General features: G+C 43.8%; 1 protein-coding gene across 1 annotated transcript; it reads left to right on the plus strand.

Annotated features, from left to right (window-relative positions):
- The first annotated feature begins 727 nt into the window (after nucleotides 1-727).
- Nucleotides 728-23,909, plus strand: LOC139422675 (cyclin-I-like). The gene is made up of 8 exons (XM_071173875.1): nucleotides 728-971; nucleotides 1,437-1,602; nucleotides 3,364-3,498; nucleotides 11,132-11,206; nucleotides 11,571-11,711; nucleotides 15,638-15,874; nucleotides 16,502-16,825; nucleotides 22,923-23,909. The coding sequence occupies exons 2-8, from the start codon at nucleotides 1,480-1,482 to the stop codon at nucleotides 23,088-23,090; spliced, it is 1,203 nt and encodes a 400-aa protein (XP_071029976.1). The 5' UTR covers nucleotides 728-971; nucleotides 1,437-1,479; the 3' UTR covers nucleotides 23,091-23,909.
- Nucleotides 23,910-24,109: the final 200 nt, after the last annotated feature.

Below are 24,109 nucleotides of genomic sequence, written 5' to 3' on the forward strand. Positions count from 1 at the left end.
TACTCACGATTGGTTAGAAATAATTAGCTCGGGATTGTATGTAGGGCATTTAAACATATTAAACGACCAATTTTCCCTTCTTTTTTTTCTGGTCCAACCAACTGTCTGCAGAATATTTGGGAATTTGTTCTTAACTGACTAGCCTAGTTAAATAACTGTTAAATACATTGATTCAGGGATGACTAGGGGAATTTATGATAATACTGTTATAGCCGGTATTACTGATACGGTATTACTGTTCCTGCACATCACACAAAACCCCAAGCACCGAGTTGGTTTTATAAAGCAAAATCAATAATTAAAAGAAAATATGCATTTAGGGGTGCAGCATTGGCAGTAAATCATTTTCCAGGTTTATGATTACTGTCGAGAACAAGGTGTAAGTATGTGGTCTCTCTGTTTTATTTGAATTTATGTCCCCTATGCACAGTATTATCACAAATAGTGGTTTATTTATACAAATCTGTTTCATATTCAGACGTGGTTGGCAAAGGGTAAAGAAAACGTCTGAAACGTATTTACATAACATAATATTGTTGTAGGATTCATTCGCAATAGAAAATAGGCCCACCAAACATCGAATACAATTGAAAACAAATGTAATGTCATAGCTCAAATCCATCGTGATAAAACCGAAAACAACAATTTGTAATTTTTAATTTACCATAATAACTAACATTTATCCCAAATATTGGTACAATATTAATTTTCGGGACCAGCTACGTACGCGGATCGATTTATCTCCCAAGAGTCTCCTACTCGGAAGTAGACATATCTGTCTATTCCGTACCATTTTCATATACATGTAATTTGGAAGACACCCTCATTTATCCCAAAAATAAAACACAACATAAAATCGAAGATGGAGTAATTTAAGACTCGATTTACCTCTCTTTTTTTGTTTTTACCTCAGTTTAATGGACCGGATGATTTCCAAGTCAAACTGTGATTCCCACAGCTTTGCAGGGGGGGTAAGCTAATGCTAGCTAGCATGAAGTAGAGCTTTATATAGTCATATCGATTTATAAATAGATTAAGTTATTTTGGATAATATGCGTTGTCTATTAATGAAAGGGTTTATTATTAGTTAACGTTTACCATCGGTTGGTGTTTGTTTCTGTTCTCGCTAGTTCGGTTGCTAGCTAGCTGTTCGGTCAACTAACTGGCTAACCATAACTCGGTAACGGTAATATTAGCCGGAATCGTCTCGATATGAGAGAATACCTCATCGCTGTTGTTACTATAGAAAATAGTATCGCTAGTTGGCAAAATGAATGAGCGTTTTTGGTGGGGACCAGTGTCCGTTAAACCAGGTTACAGTAGTATTCATAAGGAAGTGTTTGTTTGGTATCACCTTAACTTGGGTGTAAACTACAATTCATAAACATGTTGTAAAATACAACTCATCTTCTATGTGTTTTCTCTGGCACTTACAGGTAGCTGTATACAGTGGGGAGGGAGGCGTATCCAGGGGTCGCAATGAGGAAGTTTGCCGAACCCTTGGAAAGCCAGAGGCTGTCTTTTCTTCTGGAAAAGGCCGCCTCTAGGGAAGCCCAGATGTGGAAGGCGTACGTGCCCAAAAATACGTATATCGGCGTTCAGGTGAATCCCACAACACAAAAACGCTGTGCTGTTGTCCGTATGAAAGAGAATGCAGCAAGTCATGTTAAACTTTGTTTTGAGGTGGTATCTATCTTAGGTTATTTCCTTGGTACAGATATGTGTATCACCTAAGGTCACTGTTATGAGTGGGACCCATTTGCTTTCATTTGTGAGTGCAACGGGGCATTGACTAAAGGTTCCCATATGGTCTAGCGGTTAGGATTTCTGGTTTTCACTCAGGGGGCCTGGATTCAACTCCTGGAATGGGAACTCACATATTGGGCTCCCGAGTGGCGCAGCGGTCTAAGGCACTGCATCTCAGTGCTAGAGGTGTCACTACAGACCCTGGTTTGATTCCAGGCTGTATCACAATGGGCCGTGATTGGTAGTCCTATAGGGCGGCGCACAATTGGCCCAGCGTCGTCCGGGTTAGGTTTTGGCCGGGGTAGGCCGTCATTGTAAATAATAATTTATTCTTAACTGACTTGCCTAGTTAAATAAAGGTTACATTTTAAAAATGAAGCACCTGCTGTGGCTAAGAGGTTCATGCTTTCACTTCCATCCTACTCATTAGTCCAATGAACAGTCCTGCCCTGATCATTGGCTAGCAACAGAAACCTGCTGAAAGTGTTAGCAAGTTAACAGGATTTCGAAAAGGATGCCTGCCTGACTGTTAATCTGAGGCTCTTTCCTGCTGACTCACTGCAGCACACTTCTATCTGATTTGCCTAAAAGTACACATGTACACAGTGTGGTCATCAACATGTTGCTAAGATAAGCTATTACTGCCAGTGTCACCAGAGCCTGATATTGAGCCTTATCCAACTGTAATGTATAAGGCTCTGACCTTCACCATCTTATCTCTACAAATGATCTGTGGAAATTAAAACATAACAGGAGTACACAGTAACAGACACATGTCCCAAAACGGAGTGCAGTAACAGATACACCTTGTCCCAAAACGGAGTGCAGTAACAGCCATAACCTGTCCCAAAATCGAGTGCAGTAGAAGGGGTAAACCAGTCAGTCAATTCAAGTCGAGACAATAACTTGGGACCTAGTACATTGGTTGTTTTGCTCACTGAGTAATTTCACTATGAGTCAAGAGGCACTTTAACAAGGCAACATGATGGTGAGAAGTGTCTTTAGGGCAAGGCTAGAGTTCAGGTCACTGTAAAGCAACGTTTGAATGCATCCCAAATGGTATCCTATTCACTAGTGCACTTGGGCTCTGGTCAAAAGTAGTGCACTAAATAGGGAATAGTGTGTCATTTGGTACTTAGCCTATGTCTGAAGCTAAAAGCTTCCAGTGGGTGCTGGTTAGACCAGTGTCAGGTTACAGGTATGCAGACGAGTTCAGAAAGGTCTTCTCTTTTATTAATTCACTGGTTTGGTTGATCTGTTTGCCTCAAGTCATTCTTTATCTTCAAGGGACAGCTTGACCTTTTAGTTGAAATGTTGACTGTAATTTTGTTTATTTATAATTGACATTCAGGCTCTCTTTCAATAAATATTATTTTTCTGTACTTTAATCAAGTCTATGATTTGATTTTTGTTGTTTTGCTTGAGACTTTTGTTAGTGATTTTTTTTTAAGTGAGTGGTTTTGATACTTTTTATATTGTAACCTAATTGGAATGTTTGAGTTTATTTTCCCTGAATGTGAAAGGGTCAATCACAGTTTACTGACGCTCATACTATGTTTCCTCTGTAACTGACTGACCTGTGGTCATTTTAACTGACCCCTCTGTGATTATCCCTAGGATACAGACATCTCCCCTGCCCAGCGTGATGAGGCTGTGTGCTGGCTCATTGACCTGCACAGTGACACCAAGCTCTATCCAGAGACCCTCTCCCTAACCATCAGTATTTTAGACAGGTTTTTAGGTGCTATAAAGGTAAGATGGCAACACAATGTTTAATCTTATCAGCTATAGATCTACATAGAATGTCAACAGCATCTTTAACCTTACCAGTTGTGAAGGCTAGGTTATATTTATTATCTTCACTGTGACTACTCTTGGACAAGATTTGACGCTTTTATGAGGTTAGCTCGATTAAAAAAAATAATAATGTAAATTCATCTGTAACTTATCAAACCTGATGTTGCAGGAAGTAACATACACTCTACAGTTCACTCAGGAAGTGTCAGTGTGATTTATTTAGGCCTGTTGACAAGTAGCTCTCCTGTCTCTTCCTGTATCTATCTATCCGATTAATCTTACTTCCCCTAGTATTAGCCTGGCTCCCTTATAAAAGAGCTAGGCTAGGCTTGGGTGGTATACGGTATACCAGGGTATTTGGAAATAGCCACAGGATGGTTTTTCCCAATGTCAATACCGTTGAAACTATTGATTTGAAGTTTTTCAATACATTTGAATATTTGTAGATACTTTTTTAAGTTAATACCTGCAGTCAACTTGTGCAATATGTTAGAAGGTAAAACAGATTGCAAATGTCATAATTTCACCTGTCACATTATTTTACATTATGAAGCTTACCGTAGTTCCCCAGGACAGTTGAGCCAGTCACTTGAGTTGGTGAGTCCAGCTGTGTATTGACAGGGGTCGTGTTTTATATTGTAAATGCATGTGTTTTTTATTCTCCTATAGAGTGATCAGGGGATGTGCAACTATAGTTTCCCTTCACATTTTACATTACATTTTTTTTTTTATTATTATTTTTTTTTCTCCGTTATTTTACCAGGTAAGTTGACTGAGAACACGTTCTCATTTACAGCAACGACCTGGGGAATAGTTACAGGGGAGAGGAGGGGGATGAATGAGCCAATTGTAAACTGGGGATTATTATTTGACCATACTGGTTTGAGGGCCAGATTGGGAATTTAGCCGGGACACCGGGGTTAACACCCCTACTCTTACGATAAGTGCCATGGGATCTTTAATGACCTCAGAGAGTCAGGACACCCGTTTAAAGTCCCATCCGAAAAGATGGCACCCTACACAGGGCAGTGTCCCCAATCACTGCCCTGGGGCATTGGGATATTTTTTTTTAGACCAAAGGAAAGAGTGCCTCCTACTGGCCCTCCAACACCACTTCCAGCAGCGTCACATAAAATACATTAACATTCAACAGAACATATCTTTGTTTTCATCACATGACAAGAGAACTGCAACGCAATTTGGCTGGCAGCCACACAAGTAAATGGGATTAGAATGAAAAAGCAAGGTATTTTTTGCCGAAAAGAATGCATGTTCATCATATTTCTAATGTTTATCATAGGAAATGTAGCTGGCTGCATTCTAATGTTTATCATAGGAAATGTAGCTGGCTGCATTCTAATGTTTATCATAGGAAATGTAGCTGGCTGCATTCTAATGTTTATCATAGGAAATGTAGCTGGCTGCATTCTAATGTTTATCATAGGAAATGTAGCTGGCTGCATTCTAATGTTTATCATAGGAAATGTAGCTGGCTGCATTCTAATGTTTATCATAGGAAATGTAGCTGGCTGCATTCTAATGTTTATCATAGGAAATGTAGCTGGCTGCATTCTAATGTTTATCATAGGAAATGTAGCTGGCTGCATTCTAATGTTTATCATAGGAAATGTAGCTGGCTGCATTCTAATGTTTATCATAGGAAATGTAGCTGGCTGCATTCTAATGTTTATCATAGGAAATGTAGCTGGCTGCATTCTAATGTTTATCATAGGAAATGTAGCTGGCTGCATTCTAATGTTTATCATAGGAAATGTAGCTGGCTGCATTCTAATGTTTATCATAGGAAATGTAGCTGGCTGCATTCTAATGTTTATCATAGGAAATGTAGCTGGCTGCATTCTAATGTTTATCATAGGAAATGTAGCTGGCTGCATTCTAATGTTTATCATAGGAAATGTAGCTGGCTGCATTCTAATGTTTATCATAGGAAATGTAGCTGGCTGCATTCTAATGTTTATCATAGGAAATGTAGCTGGCTGCATTCTAATGTTTATCATAGGAAATGTAGCTGGCTGCATTCTAATGTTTATCATAGGAAATGTAGCTGGCTGCATTCTAATGTTTATCATAGGAAATGTAGCTGGCTGCATTCTAATGTTTATCATAGGAAATGTAGCTGGCTGCATTCTAATGTTTATCATAGGAAATGTAGCTGGCTGCATTCTAATGTTTTGCTTAAACTTAATCTTTACCAGAGAAAAGTAGGCGGGCTACACCGAGAAAAGTAGCTAGACATCAGTCAGAGTGCTGTCTGCTGATAGAATGCCCATTCCTGAATTCTCTTCTCAGTGTAGAAGTGCAACTGAAGCACAGCTGTTATAACAGCCTCCAGTCTTCTGGGAAGGCTTTCCACTAGATGTTGGAACATTGCTGCGGGGACTTGCTTCCATTCAGCCACAAGAGCATTAGTGAGGTCTGATGTTGGGCTATTAGGCCTGGCTTGCAGTCGGCATTCCAGTTCATCCCAAACACAGAATTCTGTGTTTACGCGAACCTAAGTTTTTAACTTGCTAGTTATTTAAGTAGGTGGCTGAATTAATAACGGGGCATCATATAGTGTTAGCTTTCTGCCGTGTTTGAGAAATCAAAGCTATTTAAATGAATTATCTGTACAGCTGCCACTACTATCTTGATTGTTTTTTTTCTGCTCTCTGTTCTTGGTCCGTCTGCTCCTTCCCCATCTTCTCTGAGCTGAGCAGGCAGGCTTGTTGACCTAGTGACTCCAGACTGCACACAGACACAGCATGTACACATGCTGCTTCTGAGCCTGTACTGTTCTTCTTTCAGACAAGCATGCGTCAAAACTTTGTTCATTATGCACAATGTCCCTCGTTCACATTCGCTTGTAAATGTCCAAACTCACTAGAAATGACATTCAGTAGCTCCTATATATATATATATATATATATACCCCTTTATGAGCTGGATTTACCTGTCTTTGCAATTAGTTTATTTTTGTTTGCGCTCATTAGCATATTTTGCTAGTATCCCGCATGAAAAGTAGCTATTACTTGTGCTAATTTTGTTAGCATTCTGGTAAATAAACGCCACTGGGTTTTTGTGTGGTTTTGGCGCCCCCTTTTGTACTAAGGCGGTAATTCCCAAAATCCTGGAATGAGAGATGAACGGAATAGCCGAAACCACACAGAGAGACGCCGTCAAAGGCGTAAAAATGTGCAAGCGAGAGTAGAGGGCGTCAATTAACATGTGTAGCATATGCCACATTTAATTGTCAGTAGAATCCATATAAACAGTTGTATTTATGTTCAAATCAAATCAAACTTTGCGCCGAATACAAGTGTAGACTCACCCGTGAAATGTTTACTCACAAGCCCTTTAACCAACAGTACAGTTCAAGAAGAATAAAATATTTACCAAGTAGGCTAAAATAAAAAGTAACACAATAAGAATCACAATAACGTGGCTATATACAGGGGGCACTGGTACCGAGTCAGTGTGCAGGGGTACAGGCTAGTTGAGGTAATCAGTACATGTAGGTGGGGGCGAAGTGACTATGCATAGGTAACAAACAAAGAGCGAGCAGGGTACAAGAGGGGGGAGGGGGAGTCAATGTAACTTGTCCGGTGGCTATTTTTATGAACTGTTCAGCAGTCTAATGGGTTGGGGGTAGAAGCTGTTGAGGAGCCTTTTAGGTCCTAGACTCGGCGCTCCGGTACCGCTTGCCGTGCAGTAGCAGAGAAAACAGTCTATAACTACTGGGCCGTTTCCACTACCCTCTGTAGCGCCTTACAGTCAGATGCCGAGCAGTTTCCATACCAGGCGGTGATGCAACCGGTCAGGATGCTCTCGATGGTGCAGCTGTAGAACCTTTTGAAGATCTGAGGACCCACGCCAAATCTTTTCAGTCTCCTGAGGGGGAAAATGTTTCTCGTGCCCTCTTCACGACTATCTTGGTATGTTTGGACCATGATAGTTCGTTGGTGATGTGGACACCATGGAACTTGAAACTCTCGAACCCGCTCCACTTCAACCCCTTCGATGTTAATGGGGGCCTGTTCAGCCCGCCTTTTCCTGTAGTCCACGATCAGCTCCTTTGTCTTGATCACATTGAGGGAGAGGTTGTTGTCTTGGCACCACACTGTTGCCAATTGGCACCACCAGTTCTCTGACCTCCCTATAGACCCATCGTTGTCGGGGATCAGGCCTACCACTGTTGTGTCGTCAGCAAACTTAATGATGATGTTGATGTCGAGATTGGCCCCGCAGTCATGGGTAAACAGGGAATACAGGAGGGGACTAAGTACACACCCCTGAGGGGCCCCAGTGTTAAGGATCAGAGTGACAGACAACACGTTGCCTACTCTTACCACCTGGGGGCGGCCCGTCAGGAAGTCCAGGATCCAGTTGCAGAGAGAGGTGTTTAGTCCCAGAGTCCTTAGCTTAGTGATGAGCTTCGTGGGCACTATGGTGTTGAATGCTGAGCTGTAGTCAATAAACAGCATTCTCACATAGATGTTCCTTTTGTCCAGGTGAGAAAGGGCAGTGTGGAGTGCGATTGCCTCTTCTGTGGATCTGTTGGGGCGGTATGCGAATTAGAGTGGGTCTAGGGTGTCCGGGAGGATGCTGTTGTTGTGAGTCATGACCAGCCTTTCAAAGCACTTCATGGCTACCGATGTGAGTGCCACGGGGCGGTAATCATTTAGGCAGGTTACCTTCACTTCCTTGGGCACATGGACTATGGTGGTCTGCTTGAAACATATAGGTATTACAGACTCGGTCAGGGAGAGCTTGAAAATGTAAGTGAAGATAGTTGACAGTTGGTCAGCGCATGCTTTGACTACACGTCCTGGCAATCCGTCTGGCCCAGCGCCTTTGTGAATGTTGACATGTTTAAAGGTTTTGTTCACATCGGCTACCGAGAGTGTTATCAGACAGTCATCCAGAACAGCTGGTGCTCTCAAGCGTGCTTCAGCGTTGCTTGCCTCGAAGCAAACATAAAAGGCATTTAGCTCGTCTGGTAGGCTTGTGTCACTGGGCCGCTCGGGTCTGGGTTTCCCTTTGTAGTCCGTAATAGTTTTCAAGCCCTGCCACAGCCGACGAGCGTCAGAGCCGGTGTAGTAGGATTCAATTTTAATCCTGTATTGACGCTTTGCTTGTTTGATGGTTCATCTGAGGGCATAGCAGGATTTCTTATAAGCATCTGGATTAGTCTCCCGCTCCTTGAAAGCGCCAGCTCTAGCCTTTAGCTCGATGCGGATGTTGCCTGTAATCCATGGCTTATGGTTGGGATATGTCCGTGCAGTCACTGTGGGGACGACGTCATCAATGCACTTATTGATGAAGCCGATGACTGAGGTGGTTTACCAATAGATTTTAAACTAGATCTTTAGCTAGTCTACATAGGGAAGATCATAACAATTTCTCAAATTTCTTTTCTACAAACGACCCACACCATTTATTTGCTCATTTTCGCAGCGTTGCTCTGAATAGACGCGAGAAAAATAGACTCTTTCTAATTTGATTTGCATTACGCTGTTGACGTTCGCGGCCCATTTTGTTCCGTATATTTTCCCTTACTTGGGCCAGCCCCCTAGTAATTCAAGTTCTGGCCAATGGGGTTCAGCGCCTCGCCATTTGAGTGAGTCAAAGACTAGTAGGCAATTTTCAAGGACCACTTTTGGCTAAAAGGTATACAAAAGTACCAGAGAATGTCTTTAACCTGGGCTGCCTTCCTCACAGAGTAGTAGTCCTGGAGAATGTCTTTAACCTGGGCTGCCTTCCTCACAGAGTAGTAGTCCTGGAGAATGTCTTTAACCTGGGCTGCCTTCCCCACAGAGTAGTAGTCCTGGAGAATGTCTTTAACCTTGGGCTGCCTTCCCCACAGAGTAGTAGTCCTGGAGAATGTCTTTAACCTGGGCTGCCTTCCTCACAGAATAGTAGTCCTGGAGAATGTCTTTAACCTGGGCTGCCTTCCTCACAGAGTAGTAGTCCTGGAGAACGTCTTTAACCTGGGCTGCCTTCATCACAGAGTAGTAGTCCTGGAGAATGTCTTTAACCTGGGCTGCCTTCATCACAGAGTAGTAGTCCTGGAGAATGTCTTTAACCTGGGCTGCCTTCCTCACAGAGTAGTAGTCCTGGAGAATGTCTTTAACCTGGGCTGCCTTCCTCACAGAGTAGTAGTCCTGGAGAATGTCTTTAACCTGGGCTGCCTTCCTCACAGAATAGTAGTCCTGGAGAATGTCTTTAACCTGGGCTGCCTTCCTCACAGAGTAGTAGTCCTGGAGAATGTCTTTAACCTGGGCTGCCTTCCTTACAGAGTAGTAGTCCTGGAGAATGTCTTTAACCTGGGCTGCCTTCCTCAGAGTAGTAGTCCTGGAGAATGTCTTTAACCTGGGCTGCCTTCCTCACAGAGTAGTAGTCCTGGAGAATGTCTTTAACCTGGGCTGCCTTCCTCACAGAGTAGTAGTCCTGGAGAATGTCTTTAACCTGGGCTGCCTTCCTTACAGAGTAGTAGTCCTGGAGAATGTCTTTAACCTGGGCTGCCTTCCTCACAGAGTAGTAGTCCTGGAGAATGTCTTTAACCTGGGCTGCCTTCCTTACAGAGTAGTAGTCCTGGAGAATGTCTTTAACCTGGGCTGCCTTCCTCACAGAGTAGTAGTCCTGGAGAATGTCTTTAACCTGGGCTGCCTTCCTCACAGAGTAGTAGTCCTGGAGAATGTCTTTAACCTGGGCTGCCTTCCTTACAGAGTAGTAGTCCTGGAGAATGTCTTTAACCTGGGCTGCCTTCCTCACAGAGTAGTAGTCCTGGAGAATGTCTTTAACCTGGGTTGCCTTCCTCACAGAGTAGTAGTCCTGGAGAATGTCTTTAACCTGGGCTGCCTTCATCACAGAGTAGTAGTCCCGGAGAATGTCTTTAACCTGGGCTGCCTTCCTCACAGAGTAGTAGTCCTGGAGAATGTCTTTAACCTGGGCTGCCTTCCTCACAGAGTAGTAGTCCTGGAGAATGTCTTTAACCTGGGCTGCCTTCCTCACAGAGTAGTAGTCCTGGAGAATGTATTTAACCTGGGCTGCCTTCCTTACAGAGTAGTAGTCCTGGAGAATGTCTTTAACCTGGGCTGCCTTCCTCACAGAGTAGTAGTCCTGGAGAATGTCTTTAACCTGGGCTGCCTTCCTCACAGAGTAGTAGTCCTGGAGAATGTCTTTAACCTGGGCTGCCTTCCTTACAGAGTAGTAGTCCTGGAGAATGTCTTTAACCTGGGCTGCCTTCCTCACATAGTAGTCCTGGAGAATGTCTTTAACCTGGGCTGCCTTCCTTACAGAGTAGTAGTCCTGGAGAATGTCTTTAACCTGGGCTGCCTTCCTCACAGAGTAGTAGTCCTGGAGAATGTCTTTAACCCGGGCTGCCTTCCTCACAGAGTAGTAGTCTTGGAGAATGTCTTTAACCTGGGCTGCCTTCCTTACAGAGTAGTAGTCCTGGAGAATGTCTTTAACCTGGGCTGCCTTCCTCACAGAGTAGGTAGAGCCCGGGGTGCTGAGTTTAGACACTGGGTACTAGTGACATCACTTAGTCCTCCTGACCCTGTCTCTCTCTCTCTCCTCTCCTCAGGCCCGTCCAAAGTACCTCCGCTGCATCGCCATCGCCTGTTACTTCCTGGCTGCCAAAACCAGCGAGGAAGACGAGGTGATTACATCCTAGCCTCACACCACCAGTCCTTCCTTCATGTGCTTCACTAATTCACATTATTTGTTTCTTTCTATTCAGCTTTGTTATCCAAACATTTGGCAATATGATTTGCAGCTGTATTAAAAACAAACTATTTTATGAACGTCCCAACGAAAGGTTATTTTCCAAATGCTGAAAATGTTGCTCACTGTGAAGGTTAGCTCCAGTAGTTGTAATGCTAGATGAAGTCCTAGGGAACTACACACCAAGTTGGCAGAAAGTGGGTTGAACCCAACTAACCAGAAGTCCTCTTTGTCTTTCTTTTTATTTTTTTTTCTGTCTCTCTCTCTCCGTCTCGCTCTCTGTCTGTGTGTGCGCGCAGCGTGTGCCGTTGCTGCGTGACTTGGCCAGCAGCAGCAGGTGTGGCTGCTCCCCATCAGAGATACTGAGAATGGAGAGGATCATTCTGGATAAACTCAACTGGGACCTGCACGCTGCAACACCGCTGGAATTTCTACACATTGTGAGTGTATTGTATTCTGTCACCACATTCATACTTCTGTCCTAGCCGGAACCACCGCTAGAACCACTAGCTAGCTTGCAGTGGAGGATCTGGCTCAGTCCTGCCCAGGACTGGATCCACCAGAATACTCCCCTGTTTTTTTTGAGTGAAAGGTAATAGGCTTGGGCGGTATACCGTATAGCGGGAGTATTTTGAAATACCGAAGGTATGATTTTTAATTACCGGGCCCCTCTAAAGTTTTGGAGGTGTGTGCTACACCACTGAACTATTTTAAGATATGGCAAATGAATGACAGCCAGCCTGGGGCTCCAGCTATACATTTGGTTTGTGGCTAGCTTGCAAGAACAAGCTTCCTAGTTACAGCAACCTCTCCATAGCTCAGGCTGATTTACCCACCTGCTTCAAGATGTCAGTTATCATCCCCGCATCCAAGAAAGGGAAAGTAACTGAACTGAATGACTACCAACCAGAAGCACTGTCTTCTGTCATTGTGAAGTGCTTCGAGAGGCTAGTCAAAGACTATCACCACCACCTCCCTCCACGACACACTCCACCCTCTCCCAACTCGCCCACCGCCCCGACAGATCCATGGACAAGGCTATTGTACTGCACACTGTCTACAGCTCAGCCTTTTGACATTCTAGTCATTTAGCAGACGTTCTTATCCAGAGAGACTTACAGTTCGTGCATTAGCTGGGTGAGACCACCACATCACAGGCATAGGAAGTACATTTTTCCTCAAAGTAGCTATTAGTAGAGTTAGAGCTAGAAGGGGGGGGGGGGGGGGGGTCAAGTGCTGGTTTTATGTATTTATTTATTTATTGTATATATATATATTACACACAGTACCAGTCAAAAGTTTGGACACACCTACTAATTCAAGGGTTTTTCTTTATTTTTTTTACTATTTTCTACATTGTAGAATGAAATAACACGTGGAATCATGTAGTAACCAACAAAAAAAAGTGTTAAACATCAAAATATATTTTATATCTGAGATTCTTCACAGTAGCCACTCTTGTGTCTTTGGCTATGCTGCATTAAGTGATATTGACATGCTCTTCTCTAAAATCCTTTCTCTGTAATTAATATTACCTGATTGAGCTAATCATGTAAATGTAATTAACTAGAAAGTCAGGGCACCACGAAATAATATTTATAGAGCAGTTATCTTCCGAATAAACTCTTAAAGACGTAGTAATATTTTACCTTAATAGCAGTCAATATTAATCGTCACTTTATTTCAGTCTCATCTGAAAATTGTAAATTCTTCTTCGCGAACCCTGGCTAACAAGTTGAATCAGCAATACAACATTGGGTTTAATTATTTATTTACTAAATACCTAACTAATCACACAGAATTACATATACACGGAATGAGTCATACCTTGATTACAAATTACGTCATAAAGGAAAACGTCCCTAGCGGACGGAACAGATATGACAGCTGGTTACACAAAGAACGGGGGTTGGGTTTGAGTGAAAGAGCGGGAAGACTGAAGAACAAAGGGAGAAGCAATGTCTCTATCGGGCCGTAGGCAACTACTCTATCGTAAATACAGAATCTTATGCATTCTAAATTACCGCCCATTTGGAAAAGGAAAATGCAATAAATATTTACTCAGAGCTGCGCTTCAAAAGGTTGGTGGTAGATGGAAGGCCGTGTTGCCCAACTGAGTCCTTTGAAGAGTGTCTCTGGTGGTGAACGGGAAACGTTGTAGTGTCGTTGTTGTGTGGTAGACGGGATACTCTGTCCGTCCTTTCCTTGCCCACGTTTACAGCTGCTGTTGCTAACTCAACGGCTAGGATGTCTCATTTCTTTAGTGAGTAAGAGTTCAAAGTTTATACCAATCACAACCAAAGCTCACGCTGAGGTGGTTTAGTTCTGTAGTTGACATGTTAGTCCTTTTCAACGTATGGACCGTTGTCCTATCATTCTCGGAACAGGAGGTTACATTTTTGTCAAGGGCTTATATAGTGGCGGGAGAAGGGTGTGTTTCATAGTTTATAGCCCATGTCTCTTCACAGGGGCGTGCCACTGATTGAGCAGAGCCCTAACCTTATGAAAACCCAAATCTCTCATTTGGAAGCTAAAATTACATTGAATCTTTTCACCAATAATTTTATATTTAAACATTTGAATTGCACAACAATCCCATGTGAATCTGATAACTATAATGTGTAGACTTTCTCAGATACAGGTCGTCCTGTCGTCCTGTCATCAGTCATAATGTCTCAGACGACAACCGAACAGAAATCATATCCATTAAGTACCAATGCATATTTTCAACTGGTTCTATTACCGAAATATGGTTCCTTTCCCTCCACTTATTTGATGTTCCCAGACTCTCTGTTTAACAAAGGCTATTCAAGAGTCCCTCTGTAGAGTCAACAGAGAGGGAAGTGAGAAAGGTATTTATGGGAGGGGGTCATAAACCTTACCCACAGGCCAACGTCACGACACCACCCTTTGCCTTGATGACAGCTTTGCACACTCTTGGCATTCTCTCAACCAGCTTCACCTGGAATGCTTTTCCAACGCTCTTGAAGGAGTTGGAATATGCTGAGCACTTGTTGGCTGCTTTTCCTTCACTCTGCGGTCCAACTCATCCCAAACCATCTCAATTGGGTTGAGGTTGAGCGATTGTGGAGGCCAGGTCATCTGATGCAGCACTTCATCACTCGTTCTTGGTCAAATTGCCCTTACACAGCCTGGAGAGTCCCACTAAGCGCAAACCATAGGGGATGGCGTATCACTGCAGAATGCTTTGGTAGCCATGCTGGTTAAGTGTGCCTTGAATTCTAAATAAATCATTGACAGTGTCACCAGCAAAGCACCCCTGCACCATCACCCCCATGTTTCATGGTGGGAACCACACATGTGGAGATCATCCGTTCACCTACTCTGTGTCTCACAAAGACACAACGGTTGGAACCAAAAATCTCAAATTTTTCCTTTCTCAAAAAGGACAGATTTCCACCTGCTCGTGTTTCTTGGCCCAAGCAAGTCTCTTCATCTTATTGGTGTCCTTTAGTAGTGGTTTCTTTGCAGCAATTCGACCATGAAGGCCTGATTCACACAGTCTCCTCTGAACAGATGTGTCTGTTACTTGAATTCTTCACGACGGTGAAGAAGACATGTTATGGTGCTATTTCTCTAGTTTTTTTATTACCATTTTCATTATTTTATTTCACTTAGTTCTGCATGGTGGTGCTCGAAGCCTAAGCTTTTCACTGTACATTGCAATCACACCTGAAACCCTGTGAATGTGACTTTCAATGACGGCCTAGGAACAGTGGATAGGAGGCCTAGGAGACCTTCCGGTTACTAGTCCAACGCTCTAACCACCCGCCCCATGTGACTAAACACTCTGAATCTGACAATCGATCCCCTCCTGGATCAAGATTCTAGCACCCCTTGTGTTCACTGCCGGTAACACCGTATACCCTGGTATGGTACAGGAACGGTATGAAGGTTTGAAAATCTGGATTCCGCCCCCAACCCTAGTAGGTAATCACTTTAAAACATAAAATAGTCCTGTTCTTCCACCAACACATTCATACTCCTGTCCTAGCCAGAGCCTCCATTAGAGGCTTGAGGTTAAGAGTGGAGGATCTGGCTCAGTCCTACCCGTGACTGTATCCACCAGAATACTGCCCTGTTTATGAGCTATAGGTTACCACTTTATAACAGAACATAGAACAACGCAGATTTGTGTTATTCAGCTAAATTCCATCCAACTGTAACTACCACTCTTTGTCTATAATCTGCTGTTGTCCCTCAGTTACCTCGAGGGCATACATTTTAGTGTGTTTATTATGTATATGCGATACCTGTGGGGTTCACCTGTGGGGTTCAGAGGTTGTGAATCCATAACCTTGGTGTTGCTAGCACCACTCTCTTACACACTGTTGTTCCCCTTCAGTTCCATGCCATGGTGCTGTCTTGCAAGTCCCGGTTCGTGGTGGGTCTGGTGGGGTGTAACCCGGCGCAGCACCTGTCCGTGTTGACCCAGCAGCTGCACTACTGCCTGGCCGACAGCGCCCTGCTACAGCCCCTCTCCCGGGGATCCATGCTGGCGCTGGCCCTCATCACCCTGGAGCTGGAGAATATCTGCCCTGACGGGCTGGCTCTCACTGTCCTCTTGCTCAGGAAAGCACAGGTACTAAACTCTCACTATCCTCCTGCTCAGAAAAACACATTTAGGCCTGTTGGCATGTTTGGATAGGGGCCGGTTAGACAGTAAGGGCTTCTGCCTAAAGCGCACACATTTATCAATGTTGACGTGGATTCTAGTCTGACCTACTGACTATTTGACACTCAACCTCCCATGTCTCTTTCTCTCACCGTCCGTTCAATCCCACTCAACCTCCCATGTCTCTTTCTCTCACCGTCCGTCCCACTCAACCTCCCATGTCTCTTTCTCTCACCGTCTGTTCAATCCCACTCAACCTCCCATGTCTCTTTCTCTCACCGTCCGTCCCACTCAACCTCCCATGTCTCTTTCTCTCACCGTCCGTCCCACTCAACCTCCCATGTCTCTTTCTCTCACCGTCTGTTCAATGAAATCATAACAAATACAGGGAGAAAAAATATGGATGTTTACATAATATGGATGTTGTAGTCCCTCCCGTGTATCGAATCCATGTTGTTTTTTTTTAAGTCACTGGTATTATCAGGATGCCCCTGGGAACCGTTGCTGTCCATTGGTTTCATAATATAGTCTACCTGCATTTTTACGCACAGTAACATAATTATAATCAAGACTCTCATTTTACTCCCCCTCTAGATCGATAGTTCTCAACTCATCCGCTGTCAAGCGCTGGTTTCACGTCGCCTGTCCACACAGGAGGTTTCCCTGCCTCCCAACACTGTCTACATCTACCAGCCCCTGCACCACATCCACAGTCTGGCCCCAGACCCCTGCGACGGGGAAGGAGAGTCCAGCACCAGGCTCCACTCCCCAGTCACAGACCCAGACCCCAGGGATCGAAGCCTCTCCAGGGTCTCCACCACCACCACCACCACCCTGCTCCAGGTCCACGGTCCGCCCATGCCCCGCCACCAACCCCACCAAGTCCACCTGCGCTGCAAGCTCTCATCCAAGCGCAAGGTGAGAGCTTGGCTACTCCATCAACCGGAGTAAAGTATTTTTACCACCTACCTACTTATCCTACTATTGCTATTTTACCTGCCTTGATTCTAAATGCATGTTGTTCTTATGGTATGACGAGAATGGCTGCCGGGGTGAATGGCTGCCGGGGTGAATGGCTGCCGGGGGGAGTGGCTGCCGGGGGGAATGGCTGCCGTTTTTACGGGCTCCTGAACAATGGGGTTATTTTTTGTGTAATATTTTTTAGAAGACCTAAGATTAAGAATTGTTGCCTTGCATAAAGCTGGAAAGGGTTACAAAAGTTTCTTTAAAAGCCTTGATGTTCATCCTTGATGTTCATCAGTAAGACCAATTGCTTGTAAATGGAGAAAGTTCAGCACTGTTGCTATCGGTTTTACCTCATTTCTACCAGCACGTCACCTCTGCAACGAGAGGGATAAAACTCTAGAGACATATTTACTCCACTCAGAGACGCAGACAAAGATCTCCCCTGCCCTCCATTTGGCTAATCGGACTTTAATTATATTATCCTGATTCCCGCTTACAAGCAAAAACTCAAACAGGATGTACCAGTGACGCGCTCAATACACAAGTGGTCGGATAAAGCGGATGCTAAGCTACAGGACCGTTTCGCTAGCACAGACTGGAATATATTCCGGGATTCATCCGACGACATTAAGGAGTACACCACATCTGTCACCGGCTTCATTAATAAGTGCATTGACGACTTTTTCCCCACAGTGACCGTACGCACATATCCCAACCAGAAGCCATGGATTGTAGGCAACATCCACACTGAGCTAAAGGCTAGAGCTGCTACTTTCAAGGAGCAGGACAATTTTCTAACTTTAAATACTCAGTCACCGGATTCATAAAAAAATGCATAGATGACGTGTTATCAACTTTTATTAGTCAACTACACATGGTCAGCAGATGTTATTGGTCACGTGGCTAGCAGATGTTATTGGTCACGTGGCTAGCAGATGTTATTGGTCGCGTGGCTAGCAGATGTTATTGGTCGCGTGGCTAGCAGATGTTATTGGTCGCGTGGCTAGCAGATGTTATTGGTCGCGTGGCTAGCAGATGTTATTGGTCGCGTAGCTAGCAGATGTTATTGGTCGCGTGGCTAGCAGATGTTATTGGTCGCGTGGCTAGCAGATGTTATTGGTCGCGTGGCTAGCAGATGTTATTGGTCGCGTGGCTAGCAGATGTTATTGCGAGTGTGGCGAAATGCCAATAGTATCTTTTCAAAACACATATCCTAATCAAAAACTGTGGATTGATCGCTGCCTTGGAGGACAACTGAAAGAGAGAGATGCTGCTGATAAACAGGGCAAGGTGACCTGGAAAAATAGTTTGGTTAAACAGTACAAATATGACTAAGGCAGATTTGATTAAGATGGCTAAACACAAGTATAGGGACAGAGTGGAGGAGCAATTCAGCGGGTTGTACACAAGGCGTATGTGGCAGGGGCTCCTAACGATCACGGATGACAAAAATAAAGCCTGCCACATCGCGGTCACCAACGCCACCCTACCGGATGAGCTAAATACCCTTTTCTTAAGTTTTGAGCACAATGACCCTGAGCTGCCGAGGAGAGCACCCGATGACAACGTGGGCTACACACTGACAGTCTCCACTGAGGACGTATGTACAGTGGCAAGAAAAAGTAAGTGAACCCTTTGGAATTACCTGGATTTCTGCATAAATTAGTCATAAAATGTGATCTGTTCTTCATCTGTCACAACAATAGACAAACACGGAACGCTTAAACTAATAACACACAAAGTATTGTATTTTTCTTGTCTATATTGAATACATAATTTAAACATTCGCAGTGCAGTGCAGTGAAAAAAGTATGTGAACCCCTAGGCTAATGACTTCTCCAAAAGCTAATTGGAGTCCGCTAACCTGGAGTACAATCATAAAGACGAGATTGGAGATGTTGGTTAGAAAAACACTCACAAAATGTGAGTGCTGTTCACAAGAAGCATTGCTTGACGTGAACCATGCCTTGAACAAAATAGATCTCAGAAGACCTAAGATTAAGAATTGTTGACTTGCATAAAGCTGGTAAGGGCTACAAAAGTATCTCTAAAATCCTTGATGTTCATCAGTCCACGGTAAGACAAATTGCCTATGATTGGAGAAAGTTCAGCACTGTTGCTACTCTCTCTAGGACTGGCTGTCCTGCAAGGATAACTGCAAGAGCACAGAGAAGAATGCTCAATGAGGTTATGAAGAATCCTAGAGTGTCAGCTAAAGACATACAGAAATCTTTGGAACATACTAACATCTCTGTTGACGAGTCTACGATACGTAAAACACTAAACAAGAATGGTGTTCATGAGGACACCACGGAAGAAGCCACTGCAGTCCAAAAAAAACTTTACTGCACGTCTGAAGTTTGCAAAAGTGCACCTGCGTGTTCCACAGCGCTACTGGCAAAATATTCTGTGGACAGATGAAACTACAGTTGAGTTGCTTGGAAGGAAGGAACACACAACACTATGTGTGGAGAAAAGAAGACCCAGCACACCAACATCATTCCAACTGTAAACTATGGTGGAGGGAGCATCATGGTTTGCCTGGGTGGGTGCCTCAGGGCCTGGACAGCTTGCTATCATCGACGGAAAAAGGAATTCACAAGTTTATCAAGACATTTTGTAGGAGAATGTAAGGATATCTGTCCGCCAATTGAAGCTTAACAGCAGTTGGGTGATGCAACAGGACAACGACCCAAAAGACAGAAGTAAATCAACAACAGAATGGCTTGAACAGAAGAAAATATGCCTTCTGGAGTGGCCCAGTCAGTCTTGACCTCAACCCGATTGCGACGCTGTGGCATGACCTTGAGGTTCACACCAGACATCCCAAGAATATTGCTGAACTGAAACAGTTTTGTAAAGAGGAATGGTCCAAAATTCCTCCTGACGGTTGTGCAGGTCTGATTCCCGACTACAGAAACACGTTTGGCTGAGGTTATTGCTGCCAAATGAGGGTCAACCAGTTATTAAATCCAAGGGTTCACATACTTTTCTCACCCTGCACTTTGAATGTTTACACGGTGTGTTCAATAAAGACATGAAAACGTATCATTGTTTGTGTGTTATTAGTTTAAGCAGACTGTGTTTCTCTATTGTTGTGACTTAGATGAAGATCAGAACACATTTCATGACCAAATGATGCAGAAATCCAGGTAATTCTAAAGGGTTCACATACATTTTTTTTTCTTGCCACTGTAAGTCATTAAAACCTGTTAACCCTTGCAAGGCTGCTGGCCCTGATGGCATCCCTAATCGTCCCTAGCTGGCTGTTGTGTTCTGACATTTTCAACCTCTCTCTAGCTCAGACTGCTGGCCCTGATGGCATCCCCAAATCGTCCCCAGCTGGCTGCTATACCCACCTGCTTCAAGATGTTAATTATCATCCTTGTGTGCCCAAGAAAGGGAAAGGAACTGAATGACTACCAACCAGAAGCACTCCCTTCTGTCATCATGAAGTTCTTCGAGAGGCTAGTCAAAGACCATATCACCTCCACCCTCTCCAATTCGCCTCCCACCCTGACACATATGATTGTGTCGTCCATAAGGAATGTGAGGATGCTGTTCATCAACTACAGCTTTCCCTTCAATACCATAGTGCCTTATTAGCTCATTACAAAGCTCACAGCCCTTGGTCTGAAGTCCTCCCTATGCAACTGGGTCCTGGACTTCCTGACGGGCCGCCCCCTAGGTGCCGAAGGTAGACAACATTACCTCCTCAACACTGATTCTCAACACGGGGGCCTCACAATGGTGCATCTTCCTGTATACCCAAGACTGAGTGGCCTCACACAGCTCCGCCTCCGTCATGAAGTTGGCCGACGACACAACAGTAGTAGGCCTGATTTACCGACGAGACGGTCTACAGAGATGAGGTAGGCACTCTGACGGCGTGGTGCGTGGAAAACAACCTCTCCCTCAACGGTAGCGAAACAAAGGAGCTGATTGCGGATTTCAGGAGGAACCAGGCTGGACACGCCCCCATCCTCATCAACAGGGCCGCCGTGGAGACCTTCAATAACTTTAAATACCTCTCGGTGTTTTACATCTCAGAGAAGCTGAACAGTTATGTATATTGTTCTATTTCACCATTGTTATTTATTTTATTTGACTTCTTCCTGCATGGTGGAGCTTGAAGCCAAAGATTTTCACTGTACCCTGCAATCACACCTGCAACCCTGTACATGTGACTATTAAACAATCTGAATCGTTACGTTTGCTGACGGCACGACGGCGGTAGGCCTGATCACCGACGACGACGAGACAACCTATAGAGAAGAGGTGTGAGATCTGGCAGTGTGGTGCTTCCTCAACGTGGGCAAGACCAAGGAGGTTATTGTGAAGTACAGGAAACACGCTCCCATCCACATCGACTGGGCTATAGTGGAGAGGTATGAGAGCTTCAAGTTCCTCTGTGTCCACATCACTAAGGATCTCTCATGGTCTACACACACCCACACAGTTGTGAAGAGGGCACCACAACGCCTCTTCCCCCTCAGGAGGCTGAAAAGATTTGGCATGGGTCCTCAGATCCTAAAAGTTCCACAACTGCACCATTGAGAGCATCTTGACTGGCTGCATCACCGCTTGGTACGGCAACTGCTCAGCATCCAACTGAAACGTGCTACAGAGGATAAGGCCCAGGACATCACTGGGGACCAACTTCCTGCCATCCATGACCGCTATACCAGGCGGTGTCAAGAGGAAAGCCCTAAAAATCCCAAGTCAGACCGTTCTCTCTGCTACCGCACGGCAAGCAGTACCGGAGCTCCAAGTCTGGGTCCAAAAGCCTCCTTAACAGCTTCTACCCCCAAGACATAAGACTGCTGAACAGTTAATCTAATGGCCGCCCAGGCTATTTACATTGACTCCCTTTATTTATTTATTTATTCATCTTGTTTGTTTTGAAATGTCTCTAATGACACTGACTCGACTCATAGATCTATATATAGATATCTATATATATCTCACACGCGCATATTGACATCACACACACTTTCACTTATTACACACGCTGCTGCTACTCTGTTTATTAGATATCATTTTACCCCTACCTAACTACCTGGTACCCCTGCCCATTGACTGTACTGGTACTCCTTGTATATAACCATGTTACTACGTGGTAACTCTGCATATTGACTCGGTACTGGTACTCCCTGTATATATCCATGTTACTACCTGGTACTTCCTGTATATAGCCATGTTACTACCTGGTACTTCCTGTATATAGCCATGTTACTACCTGGTACTTCCTGTATATAGCCATGTTACTACCTGGTACTTCCTGTATATAGCCATGTTACTACCTGGTACTTCCTGTATATAGCCATGTTACTACCTGGTACTTCCTGTATATAGCCATGTTACTACCTGGTACCTCTGCACATTAACTCGGTACTGGTACTCCCTGTATATATCCATGTTACTACCTGGTACCTCTGCACATTGACTCAGTACTGGTACTTCCTGTATATATCCATGTTACTACCTGGTACTTCCTGTATATATCCATGTTACTACCTGGTACTTCCTGTATATAGCCATGTTACTACCTGGTACTTCCTGTATATAGCCATGTTACTACCTGGTACCTCTGCACATTAACTCGGTACTGGTACTTCCTGTATATAGCCATGTTACTACCTGGTACTCCCTGTATATATCCATGTTACTACCTGGTACCTCTGCACATTAACTCGGTACTGGTACTCCACGTTATTGTTTTTTATTGTCGTCCTTTTATTTTTTTGTGTGCAAATATTTGTCTTTAACTCTCAGTTGTTGGGAAGGGGCTCGTAAGCATTTCACTGTAAAGTCTACACCTGTTGTATTTCAGTCACGTGACTAATATAATTTGATTGAGCTATTGATATTTGATGCAAACTGAACTCCTGCCTTCTGGCTGCCAGAGGCCAATAAAACCACGTGAAAGTGTGTCCAGTAACGTTTTGATTTGTATTGTGTTATTTTTCGAAGTAGCGTTTGAGAATGCCAATAAAAAGCGCTATACAAATTTAAATTTTGTATTATTGTTATAATCATTATTTTTCAGGTGGAGGAAATGGAGGTCGACGAATTCTACGACGGGATCAAGCGGCTCTACAGCGACGAGAGCGGGGGCCCTCCGGAGGGGCCTCTAGGAGGGTGCAGTGGCCTGCTAGTCAGGCAGGAGGGCAACAATTCCCCCTTGCCCCCTCTCCAACCCGTCAGTGTCACATAGAGAAGAGAAAGAAACCAGGGCCTTCTCGTCATCTGATCTGCAAGGAAGAGGCATCCCAGTGTACCAGCAGGCATTAACCCACCATACCAGGCACGAAAGGGGGGGAAAAAAGCTGCTATTTCATAACTATTTGTTGAATATAAAATAATTAAAAAACAAAAACATATTGATATAAATCTCGTCTTTCTCACAGTGATTCTGTGTGTAAGAGATTTTCCTTGACTAATTTAAGGTCATGCCATTTTATTTCTGTCGTTGAACCTCTTCTGTAAGTTACATATACTTGTTTTCTTTCCTTCCTTTCCTCAGCATGTTGCTTTAATCCTTCACAAAACTTGTCACTTCAAAGTTTGATTTGAATGTAAATGTGTTTATAGTAGATGACTGTGTTAACCTGCCAAAGTAGGAAACAAGTGATTTTTGTGTGAAGTACTGAATGATTTGTTTATAATATTTAAAAAAAAATATATCCCCTGTCCACAACCTTCATGTATTTGTCCCATCACAGTGTAGTAGCGAAAGCAAAGAAGATAACAGGATCCTGTTACTGATGAAAGAGCATTTTACTCAGTGGAGCAATACAGGTGTTTTGGTTTTTACCCAGTGTGTGTATTGTTTTAAGATGAACAGCTTTCGTTACAAGAGGGATAAAGATGATTCCACCATAATACCTTGTCTTCACTGTTCAGAAATGACATGTTTTGTATTTATTGCAACAACAACAACAAAAGCAGTTGTCTTTTTTGGGGGGGTGCGCTGGTCAACTGCCTATGCTCTGCTGGTACACCTTGTCACCAATAAAGAAAAACGTTTTAACAATCTCATGCAATTTTTTTACTCGATATCAAAGTTTTCTTCAGCATTTTACAGAACATTTACAATGTACATTAACTTAACACGATGGAAGGGTGACTACCTTAATTGAGATAAGGGCTTGCCATTTGGGACGAATTCAGGGTCGTTTTCCCAGTCCCTATAAGTGATTCTTTCGTCAACGTGTATAATAAGAACGGATTCCT

This window comes from Oncorhynchus clarkii, chromosome 12 (assembly GCF_045791955.1).
Source record: "Oncorhynchus clarkii lewisi isolate Uvic-CL-2024 chromosome 12, UVic_Ocla_1.0, whole genome shotgun sequence".
NCBI classification, from domain to species: Eukaryota; Metazoa; Chordata; class Actinopteri; order Salmoniformes; family Salmonidae; genus Oncorhynchus; species Oncorhynchus clarkii.